The sequence below is a fragment of the Acomys russatus genome, chromosome 10, assembly GCF_903995435.1.
Source record: "Acomys russatus chromosome 10, mAcoRus1.1, whole genome shotgun sequence".
Taxonomy (NCBI): domain Eukaryota; kingdom Metazoa; phylum Chordata; class Mammalia; order Rodentia; family Muridae; genus Acomys; species Acomys russatus.
The window spans coordinates 3267278-3279502 of record NC_067146.1 but is presented as its reverse complement, the minus strand read 5'-3'; the positions used below and the strand labels follow the sequence as shown (position 1 = coordinate 3279502).

Below are 12225 nucleotides of genomic sequence, written 5' to 3'. Positions count from 1 at the left end.
GACCAACTTAAGGTTGGAGGGCTAGCTAAGCCGACAAGCCCAACAAAGACGCTGGCAGGTTCGTTTTTCCTTTCAGTACATTCACAAAAGTCATAAAAATCATCAGTTACTGTAGTGTACAAAAATAATTCGCCCCTTACTCGCCAGTGTCTGGGGCGGCTGGCAGTGTTGCAGGGTGGCTCACAAGCTGAGACTCCACCGGGGCTCAGGCAATACCACACAAGTGAACTGAAGACCAGCGGGCCCTCGTGGGCGTCCCAGGCCATTCTCTCCTGCGGCCACCAGTCATTCACTCAGTACGTGAGTTTGTCTCCTTTGCACAAGAGAGAATACTTCCCTCACTATTAATGGTGAGATAAACAGAATTGTACAACTTGTCTGTGAAGAGAAAAAAAGTTTTTTAAATGAAGTAACAACTATTTCTGCTAGTGCATCGTGATTTAAGCATCAGCAATGGATCTGAGCAAACATTCATTTTGATGTCACAGAAAGAAAGCTTTCTATTGTCAGTGAATTAGAAAATGACTTATGAAAATCATAGTGAGAACCACAAACATGTAATATCACATTAGCTGTGAAAACACTGCTGAAGTAGGCCACTACCACAGGCAAAGCAAGTACAAGAGCTCAGATGAAAGTCGGGCTTCTTATACCACAACTGGTTTTCATGAGGCAACAGCTCCTGGTGGCCTCACACCAGCAGGTACTTCTTTCTTCTTAGCAGGTCTTTACCAGCCTTTATATTTATGTAATGTATTCACTGTGTGTGGGTGCGTGTGTGTGTAGGGGGAGGAAGAGCACAAGTGCACATACGTGTGAAGGTGCACATGCGCAGATGTGTGTGCACAGGTGCCATTGCACACACGGAGGTCAGAGGACAACTTGGGGGAGCTGGCTCTGGCCTTCTACCATGTTGAGGCAGGGTCTCTCATTTCTGCTGCTGCGCTGTTGCTACAGGTTAGCTGGCCTGCAGGCTTCTGGGGGATTTTCCTGTTTCTGCCTTCCTGCAGTAGGAGTTCTGGGATCATAGGTATGGGCCACCACATTGCTTTTCGAGGTTCTGGGTATCAAACTTGGGCCATCAGGCTTGTGTAGCTCAGGCTTTTCCTGAGCCATCTCCTTTTTTGTTTGTTTTGCAGAACTGAGGACGGAACTCCGGGCCTCAGACATGCTGCACCCCCCCAGCCCACAAGTGAATCTTGGAAGCAACTGGCCTTTTTTGTTGTTGTTGTTAAAGACAAGGTCTTTCAGGCTGGCCCTGAGCTCACAATCCTCCTGCCTCTGTCTCCCAAGTGGCATTACAGGTGTGTGTCATGGAATCTGAGTCATTGGAAGCTGGGGACTTGCTCATGGTGACCTACCCTGGGCCTCCTTCAAAAAGGTTGGCTGCCCAGACTTAGGTGATGGCAGGCGATTAGGATCCCTAGTTTCGAGGGCAAAGTCACCCGTAGGTGAGCTCAAGTCACCTTGGTATTGAGCAGTGTCCACCAACAATATAACAGAAACTGTCACGTGCCTTCTCAACAGGAAGCAGGGGCCTCACTTTCTTATAAAGCAGGAGATCTCAGCCAAGAATCTATAGCTGAACACGTTCCCCTGCAGAGTCAGCCAGCACTCCTGCACGTGCCCAGATGCTGATTAGAGCCCCACTTCTCTGTGACACTGCTGCACTGCTTCAGAATCCTCCAGCCCTGCTTAGCAGCCAGCCAGCGGCCCAGAGGAGAGCGCTGATTAGCGCCTGGCGCCATGTGAGCGAGCCTCTTGCTTCTCTCCAACTGTAAGCGGCAGCACTCGTTAAGTCTCAGGTCGGGACGGGCATACTCAGGGCCCTCGGCTCCCGGGGAGGGAAAGAAGTCTTCTCAGCCGAATCAAATGGTACTTTCACACTGTAAGTCTTTAAACGCAATCAGCAATTTTGATGATTTCAAGTAGTGATGAAAGCAAATGTTCTAAATTAAGTTAAAAAAAAAATGGATAAAGGAAAAGAAGCCCATACTTACCATAAGAATGAAAAAGTAGAAAACCCACATCCATCCTAGGTTGTCCTGGATCAAAGACACCAGATACTAAAAAAAGAGAAAAAAATATATGATACAATTCTTTATAAATTAACAAAATGAGGGTTGAGGACATGGCTGTTGATAGAGTATTTAGTTTACACCCACAAAGCCCGGGCTCAATCCCCAAGGCCACGTAAGGCGAACACGGCGGTGCATACCTAAGACCCAGCACTTGGAAGGTAGATGAAAAGTTTAAGGTCATCCCCTACTTCACAGCCTTTGAGGCCAGCCTGGGCTTCATGAGACTCTGTCTCAAAAAACAAAACACCGCCCCTCCCCACCAGGGGCTGGCAGAGATGGGCCAGCGGTTAAAGCACCAGCTGCTCTCACTCATAACCATCTGGCAGCCCAGCTCCGGGGCAACCCACGCCCTCTTCTGGCCTCTGCAGGCAGCAGGCATCACGTGATACACACACATGTAAAATTTAAGTAAACCAGCTAAAATAGCTTAAAAGGAGATTAGACAGGACTACTTTGGAAAGGCAGGAGCTGATGTTTGAATAACAACTTGTCCTTTATAAAGTTTTCCATGCAATTTTTAGAGAGGGTCACACATACCCAGGCTGTCCTGGATCTCAGGCTCCCGTCAGTCAGAGAGTGCTGGTAGTGACTACAGGCCTAACCCACCACCCCGGCTCCATTTGCATTTTATTGCTGGCTCCCGCTGTACAACACGTGGGGAGAAGCTGTGTGCTTGGAGCTCTGCTCTTACTCGCTTTCTCTTTGGAGGAGAGCACGGCCCTCGGGCCCTCCTGTTTACACCTTCACCCTACAGCTTTCAGAACCGAGCTGTCTCGTCTTGCAGCGCACTTTTTTTTTTTCCTCTCCTTTTTTCCATTTTAAGTGTTTCCGAGCCACAGTCTTAAATGTAGGCCGATGAGCCTGGAAGCTGACAGAGTCACCGCAAATGCCCTGCTCCCCGTCAACCACACCACCTGTTCACAGGGTAACTGTGCTACCAACGTCCCAAAACACAGCTCTTTCCCTTGACTCTCACTCATTGAAAAGAAGCTAAGAGCTCTTAACCCAGCACTCCATCCACCCGCTACAGGACTAACATAACATTTGCCATTGTTGTTGTTGTTTTAATGTTTTGTGTGTGTGTGTGTGTGTGTGTGTGTGTGTGTGTGTGTGTGTGTGTGTGTGTGTACATATTTACGCACAGGTGTGTGAGCTTGTGTCTAAGCATAAAAGCTGGAAGAGGACATCAGATGCCCATCACACTGGCTAGTCCTTTGAGGTCCCCTGGACATAGGGATCATATTTTCTCAGCTAGGCTGGATGTCACCAAGTCCTAGTAGTGCTCCTATCTATGCCTCCCTCAGAGTTGGGGTTACAGGTAAGCCTGAGACTCAAAGCTTATTACATGAAGGCTAGAATCCCAATTCAGTTGCTCTTCACCCCTGGGACATCACTCCAGTGGCCACCTTTTTACTTATTACGTATACAGTGTTCCGCCTGTACACATGCACATCAGAATAGGGCAACAAATCTCATTATGGATGGTTGTGAGCCACCATGTGTTTGCTGGGTACTGAACTCAGGACCTCTAGAAGAATGGCCAGTGCTCTTAACCTCTAAGCCATCTCTCTAGCCCCATCCAGGCCCCATTTTAACCATGTTTAAACTTACAGACCAGGAGCATCAATTGCATTCACAATGATGCACAACTACACAAAAGCTCTATAACCCATGGTACCCACAACCCTAAAGTCAGGGTCTCATAGCCTAGGCTGGCCTTTTTTTTTTTTTTTTGCTGGCTGTTCTGGACTCACTTTGTAGACCAGGCTGGCCTCAAACTCACAGCGGTCCGCCTGTCTAGGCTGGTCTTGAACTCACTATATAGTCTAGGACAGTCCTGAACTTGTGGCAAGTCTCTTGCCCCAGTCTTCCAAGTGCTGAGATTATACTTGACATAACTTCTAATTTACTTTCTGGAGCTGTGAATTTGCCTACTGCAGATAGTTCATGTAGATATTTTTTGCTTTTTTCTGTCTGGCTCACTAGTTATTCATTTATCAAATTTTCAAGGTGCAGCCATACACTAAGCATGCATCGGTACTTCATTCCTTTTCATGGATGGCTAGAATTTCACTGACTGCATACACTACATGTTTTTAAAAAAACCATTCATCTGCTGAATGCCTGTTCCTACACTTTATCTACTATGAATAATACTGCAATAAACACCAGCATACAAATATCAGCCCTTGTTTTCAGCTGGGGAGAATGGGAAATAAATCTAGGAGTACTATGCTAGGTCACATAATAATTGCACATTTAATCTTTTTTTGGGGGGGGGATATTCATGCTTTCTACAAAAGCTGCACCATTTTGTTTATGCTCATACCAGCAATGTGGGCTCTGATTCTGCCTGGACACACAGATGTGGACCACATGAGTGCCTGGTCCCATGGAGGCCAGAAAAGGGCACTGGAGTCTCTAGAAGTAGAGTTACAGCCAGTTGCAAGCCATCATGTAGGTGCTGGGAACTGAACCTGGGTCCCTTGGAAGAGTAGCCAGTGCTCTTATCCACTGAGCATCTGTCTCTCCAGCCCTTATTTCCAGCTTTTTAAAAAGTATAGACATCCTCACTAGGAATGAAGTCAGACCTCAGTGTGGTTCTGATTTATATTTCTCTAAGGCCATTGAGAATCTTCCCATGCAGTAGTTATGTTAGCCATTTTTATGTATTTTTTATCAAAACTTGTTCCTATGTTTTCTTCTAAGAATTTCATAATTTTAGCTCTTTAAGTTAGATCTTTGGTCTGTTTTGAGTCAGTTTCTGTAGAGTGCTGAAGAGGTGACTTTCCCCTGCTGAACAGTGTTGAAAATCACCTGACCACAGATGAGGGAAGCCACGTCTTGACCACATCATTATTGGAATGTGTGCTGGGAAAAAACTAAAGTAAAGTGCTTTGGTGACCTGGCCTAGGTCCTGTCAGACAAACAGAGAAATCAGAAGTCCAGCTGGGTGTAGTGGCGTGCCGGTAAGGGAGGCACCTGTGAGAATAAGGCAGGAAGACTGAGCTCAAGGCAGCCTGGACAGCAGAGCAAGCTCCCCTACACACAAAAGGTACAAGTCTTGTCACCCATTAGACAACAGGAGCACAGCAGCCTTCCAAACCGTAACTGTAACTCTACCTTTAAAAAAATATTTATCTTTCCTTCAACTGTTAAGAAAACCACAATAACATTTTTGGTTGTTTGCTTGTTTTTCTGTCTAGGGTTTGTCTAGCCCCAGCTGACCTGGAACTCACTCTTGAGACCAGGATGGACTCAAACTCAGATATCAGGCTGAGTGCTGGGACTAAAGGCATGCACCATCACCACCTGGCTAACAATACTTTTCTTACCCACGTGTGTATACGTGTGCTTGCACACACACTACGGTAATGTGGAGGTCAAAGGACAGCCTGTGGAAGTCGGTTCTCTCACTCTACCCTGTGGTTGCTAGGGATCAACTCAGGTGGTCAGGATTGCTGGCAAGTATCTTTTCCGTTTCCCCTGAGCCATCTCACCACAGTTCTAATACTCTACCTTTAAGAAACAGTTTGTCGCCGGACGAGGTGGCGCACACCTGTAATCCCAGCACTCCGGAGGCAGAGGCAGATGGATCGCTGTGAGTTCGAGGCCAGCCTGGTCTACAAAGTGACTCTAGGACAGCCAGGGCTACACAGAGAGACTTTGTCTCAAAAAAAAAAAAAAAAAAAAAAAAGAAAAAGAAAAGAAAGAAAGAAACAGTTTGTCAATGTGCAATGTATAGAACACTAATACAAAGGCAAAGCACAACGGTTTTCAGTGTATTTGAGTTTATGCAGCCAATTATTAATGGCATTTGTTATGACAACTCCAAAAGAAGTCCATCTTTCAAGCCCTCACTACTTTCTTTTATTGTTGTTTTTGTAGGGTTTTTGTGTGTGTGTGTGTGTGTGTAACAGGGTTTCTCTGTATAACCTTGGCTGTCCTGGACTGGCTTTGTAGACCAGTCTGGCCCCAAACTCACAGCAATCCGCCTCCCAAGTGCTGGGATTAAAGGCGTGCGCCACCACTATTGGCTTTCTTTCTTTCTTTCTTTCTTTTTTTTTTTTTTTGTTAACTCAAAGCAGTTCTGTGGCTTCTTGAGGGTTGGGGTTACAGGTGTACACCACGTTGCTCAGTGTGTTTTGGTTTTTGGTTTTGTTCAAGACAGGGTTTCTCTGTGTAGTCCTGGCCACCCTGGCGCTCACCCTGTAGACCTCAAACTCAAGAGACCCTCCGGCCTCTGCCTCCCTAGTGCTGGGACTAAAGGCGTGGGCCACCACCTCCTGGCCATGCTCAGTTTGGAACAGCTTTGTTTTTAAGGAGTAGGACGTCCAGTAGAGGACAGAGATCCAGACTGGCATGTTGACCATCATGTGTTATAGGTGTTCCTCAGGAGAGATCAACGAACCAATTGCTATGGCAACCAGGAGGAAAAACAACAAATTCTCTAAAAGTCAGAGGAAGGAAGAGGCAACACTGTCACTTGAGGAGTCCAGGCAAAGGCTAAACGCAAGGCTGATGGGATTTTAACCTCAGTCACACAGTTTGTGAGGTAAATCCTTAGACAATGGAATATCATTCAGAAGTTCTCAAGAGGCTGGGCGTGGTGGCACACACTTTTAAACGCAGTACTCGGGTGGCAGAGGAAGGCAGATCTCTACTCTAACCCTAAGCCTAAGTGGAACCCTAACCTGAGTTCAAGGCCAGCCTGGTCTAAAAATCTGTGAGTTCCAGGACAGCCAGGGCCATCTGGAAAACAAAGCAAAAATCCCCAAGAGAAGGAATGACCACTGCTTGAATGATTTCCTCTTGATCTACTTGCCTGACTGGAGGTCAGACTCACAGTGACCCACATTCACCGTTGGGATCTGAACAGTGACACGTGAGACATGGAGGAATGGAACTGCAAGCAGGGGGCTAGAGAGGTGGCTCAGAGAACCACAGACAGAGAACACTGTCTGCTTTCCCAAAGGTCCTGAGTTCAATTTCCAGCAACCACATGGTGGCTCACAACCATCTACAGTGAGATCTGGTGCCCTCTTCTGGCCTGCAGGCAGAACACTAACTAGCCAGGCAGGGCAATGCAAGCCTCCACTCCCAGCCCTTCAGAGGTGGATAAGAAGCTCAAGGTCATGCTGGTCTACACAGTAAACTCAAGGCCAGACTGGCCTATATAAGAAACTGTCCTCAGAAAGGAAAAAAGAAAATTTAAAATAAATGTCAATTACAATTTATCCACCTAATTAACTTAGAAAGTGTTAGGGAGGAATAATTTAAAATATTCAATATGATAGGGCTGGAAAGATGGCTAGGGTAAAGACCCTTGTCACCAGGCCTGATATCCTGAGCTCAAATCCGGGACCCACACAGTACAAAGAAAGAACAGATTCTGGCAGGTTGTCTTGACTTCCATACATATGCAACATACATATTTTATACATAAATATATAAAATAACATGATTGTTCCCCATCCCCTCAGACATGAATGGGTGACAGTGGCCTGCTTGACTTCTACCCCAGAGCATGTGGAGGTAATTCTCCTCCTACCCTTGGTAAATATATATTGTTTTATGTTTCTATCCTAAGTGTCTCAACCGTTTATTGTACAGTGCTTTGGAGCCAGAATGTCTCCTGTGTGTCAGGAGCAGGGAAGGCTGCAGGGGAACTGAGGCACGACGCTGCCCTCACAGCACCTGCATTACCACAGGGAGCGGATACTGATCTGAGTCCACTACATGGATGGACAACACCGGGATGGCTACAGTTCTTTGCCGCTTGTTCCTTCGCTGGCCATAGGCGTTAGCTGTCAGGGACTCACCCCGCTAACCAAGGAAGTCAGCAAACTTAAATCATTCTGTACTATGGTAGGGCACTCTTAGCCTAGATGCTCTCCAACATCCACCTGGGAATATACAGGTCAACAGGTTCCATCTCAGCAAGTCTGTAGACCTGGAGTGTTCTGCATCTCAGATGACTTTGCTACAATACCACCTACAGCCACCCTCTGGGACCAGCCATATATATCCGGACATGGAGAAAACAGACTGCACTCACCAGTTACACAATCTATGGCCATGTGAGATGCTGTCCATATTAGGTCCCACCTCTAAAAGGCTGAAAACCTAGGACTTTCCGTACAACAGTTCACAGCACAAGAGCGCCACCTACTGTGGGACCCAGCAACACATGCTGTTCTCACCTGGCCCACAGCAGCACCGATACTCCCAGTCCCATCCACGATTCCTGTGACTGTTGCCAGAGCCTCGCTGCTCCCTTGGATCAGCTCTTGGCGACCCAAGTCTGCAGAAATGGCTGAACTGATCATATTGGACGGTCCACCAATAAAAAACCCTAAAGCCATAAAGAGAACAGGTTCGTGTTAAAATATGATCCACATCTCTAGCCATTGACCAGATAGGACAAAATACCGTCCCAATGCCTTAATCAGCATGTTGGGGAGAAACAGAAAATAAAGGGCGTGTTTCCAGATGTTTAAATTAAGTGGTATCTACTTTTCTAAAATCCCGTCTTGGGTGAGGTGACACTCTGGTGTATCTGCAGCACCTGCGGGCCTTCCTCACACTGCAGCCACGTGACAGCAGCTTGTCAGGCTCTTCCATAGCAGAACTCCATCCTCCAAGCATCAATCCATCCAAGCCAGCCAACACATTGGAAAGAGAGAGGTGGACAGGGATTCTATCTGCCTCTGCTCTCATAACGCCGCCCTGAGGTCTCTCTGGTAAACTGGGTCATGCTACTGGAATCAGAGCCATACATCTTGCTAAATTAAAAAATAACTTTATAGCCAGGTGTGGTAGCACTTGCCAGTAATCTCAGTACTCAGGGAGGCTGAGGCAGGTGGATCACTGAGTTTGAGGACAGTCTGGTCTAAAAAACAACTCCAAGATAGCCAAGGCTACACAGAAAAAAACCCTGTCTTAAAAAAACAAAAAATAACTATTATTTTTTAAAAATATATAACATGTCCCTTAACTGTACTCAACTATTTTATCTAGTGCTCAGGAAAGTACCAACCCAGTTTGGCACAAAAGAAGCTAGCTGTTCTGCATGTCTGTAAGCTGGTAGATGGGATCACAAGGTGACACCTAAGTTACTTTCTGAAGTCATATACCCAGACCTTGGGCCACGACCCGAATTTTTAGGTTCTCTCTCCACAGGGACAGCTTCTATCACCCACTAGCAGAGGGGAGAAGCTGGCAAAGGAAGCGTCTATCTTCCTGTCACTTGAGGTCTATGTAGGGAAGGCTTAGTGTCAGTCCTCTTGTGGGAAACAGCTTTCTCTGAACTCCCAGAGGAACAGCACAGCCAACACAACGGTCTACCGTACCTGTAATGGTCATCAGGAGTGCATTGATGGACTTATTGTTTGGAGAGCCTGTGAGAGAAGACACACCAGTGACTTGTGAAGGAGTTGCATGTGTCTCCATCAACACTGCACAGTGGCTGCAGCCGCCACACAGCACAATCCCTCCAGAGACAACAAAGGCAGACAACTCACACCGCCCCTTCCAGCTTTTGTCCTGTCTGTCTCTGGCTGCTGCTCAAGCTAATGAGATTTCTGAAAGCCACAGAAAGACTCTACCATCTTTAGAAAACACACACACACACACACACACACACCACACCAAGGCCTACTAATTACCATCTTCCCGCTTTTGAAACCTTGCCCCCTTTTATGGTTTTATTGGCTCTAATGCTGTCCCTCTGGAGCCGCCCCTCAAACAAAGCAATACACTCCCAAGCAAGCTTTTAAACAGATCCACAAAGGAGGAGAGACTCCAGTTTCCTCCCCACACAAATAAAACCATGTGATGACAGTTCCCAGGCATTCAGAGCTAATCACAGACCTCTCCACGGCTGACCACTGACTCTGAGCAAGTGCCTACCTTCACAGATGCAATTGCAAAGAACTACTCACGGCTATAGCCAACAAGGGACCCGACGGCCAGGAGCAGGCTAAGGGCCAGCACGGGGGCTCTCTTCTGCAGCATGTCGGAGATGAAGCCTTGCAGAGTCCCACCTGCAAGCACAAGAGCCCATCAGCGGAAAGCAGACGGGCTCCTCAGGGGCCAAAGACATAGCTGACTCTCCCAAGTCTTCTCACACAGCGCTGGCCCATGCACAGGACACCACAAATCAAGCATTAAAGAAAGAACAAAGGAAACTACCCCAAAACCATTGATATTCGTATTTACTGTTTTCCCTACCAAATGAGTGAAATAATTCCCCTGGCTTTTCTTCATTTGAATTTAAAGCATGATGAATGTTCAACCAAGTGACCCAGCATGCCCAGCGCCCTGGAGGCTACTGCAGGTGCCTTTATTTGTGGAGGACACAGAAGTGAGGTCAGGTCTCAGAGTATCTACGTGAGCATTAGCTCTGGACTTTAAGACTACCAATAGTCAAGTTCAACTATAATAGCAGCGTGTCACCTAAGGAAGGACCTACTGTGCAGCTCGTGTGCTCAGGGTAACTTGGTCCTACTGTAACTCTACAAGCAAACACTGCAGAGACAGAGACGCTACGGTGGGGCTGTTAGGGTTCTGCTTCAGTCCGCCTACCTGTGATGTCACTGCCTACCTGTGATGTCACTGCCTACCTGTGATGTCACTGCCTACCTGTGATGTCACTGCTTACCTGTGATGTCACTGCCTACCTGTGATGTCACTGCTTACCTGTGATGTCACTGCCTGCCTGTGATGTCATTGCTTACCCCCTTACTCCCTTTCTCTCTCTTACCTCTTTGTCTCTCTCTCTCTGGGGTACCCCTCCCCCCTTTCCTTCTCCGCCCCATGCTCATTTAACAAACTCTTCATCTAGTATTGTATCTGTTGCCTGGCACCTTGGTCTCTTATTATCTTATTTCTTATTATTTTTTTAAAGGAGCCATAGTGTGTCATCTGTTAGTCTTATTCAAAAGTTTATTACTTCCTCGTTTGCATTTCTGGCTGTGACACAAAGCCAGTTAAAAATCTGTTATAGACCTAGGGTTATAGTACACGTGGTAGCCCAGGGCTCAATCCCCAGCACACACACAAGAAAGACAAGGAAAACCCTTGCTGCCCACCCGTGTCCTGTGTCGTTGCTGTGCCCCTCCCCCACTGTCTGACAATCTATACACTAAGGTGCTGCTATGCTTGCTCCCCCGGCTGGAGACAGTGGGAGGAAATCTGAATGAACATGTCCCCACTCCATCTTGAATCTCTCACAAAATCAGCTTCAAAGCCAAGCCACCCCTGAAAGCAGACAAAGGGGCTGCATTTAAAGAGATTCCCAAGTGTTCCCGACACAAAAGAACTGATCCATCAACCGAAGCCTAAGAAAAGGCAGCCCTGTAAATCACAGCCCTGTCTCGGGCTGCTCTTCCTTTCTATGGACTTTTTGTTCTCACAGAAGTTTGCATGTTTACTGGTAGGACAGGTTGGGAAAGACGGCTGTGGAACAAGCAATAAAACTTCAAATGAAGCAAGATTTCCTGTGGAAGACGGCAGGCGACGAACTCCACAGAAGTAGATGCACATGTGTGTACCTATGATGCCTCCGACGTCGTACCAAATGGACAACTTGTCAGCTTCAGCTTCCTTCCACCCGAAGTTGTTACTCAGATAAAAGGGCAACCAGAAGAAGAAGGAGTAGTTCACCAGCTTCAGGCAGGCATAGGCCAGTGAGTACTGCAAGGAAAACACAGCTATCAACAGGCAGCAAACGGCACAGCGTGGCAGCTTCCCTGACTTGGCCCAGGAGCCCTCTTCTCTTTACTCCCATTGGTTTCTAAAAATAAAACACTGCACAGCTTCTTCTTAACTAGCCCCAGTTCCTTCTCCTGTCATTTCTCTGGTAAAAGCAAGCCAGTATTTGAAAGCCAGAAAGCAGTGCACACTGCACCCACATTTCTTTATTCAGACAAAAGGTCCATGGTATGTATCCATGCTGCCCACCGGCACCAGACACAGGGAACATCGGCTCACACTGCAAGCAGCCAGGCTTTCTAGGTTCTCTTCCTACAAAGTTAACTCTGTACACTATGGACGGAGAGTAATGTGACTCAGCCACAGACCGAAAGGTATCCACTTGGGGACCACCTTTGTCCTAGAGCCTCCAAAAGCTCTACATCCCACA

At 47.1% G+C, this 12225-nt stretch overlaps 1 protein-coding gene across 1 annotated transcript in view; it reads right to left on the bottom strand.

The window, feature by feature from the left end:
- Window positions 1–285: 285 nt before the first annotated feature.
- Window positions 286–12225, bottom strand: part of Slc37a3 (solute carrier family 37 member 3) — a 37492-nt gene continuing 25552 nt past the window's right edge. Inside the window, exons 10-15 of the mRNA XM_051151681.1 lie at window positions 11636–11777; window positions 10025–10126; window positions 9434–9481; window positions 8285–8436; window positions 2001–2066; window positions 286–378 (exon numbers count right to left, since the gene is read on the bottom strand). Of these exons, the coding sequence (XP_051007638.1) occupies window positions 286–378; window positions 2001–2066; window positions 8285–8436; window positions 9434–9481; window positions 10025–10126; window positions 11636–11777 (603 nt within the window). The remainder of the gene's footprint in view (window positions 379–2000; window positions 2067–8284; window positions 8437–9433; window positions 9482–10024; window positions 10127–11635; window positions 11778–12225) is intronic.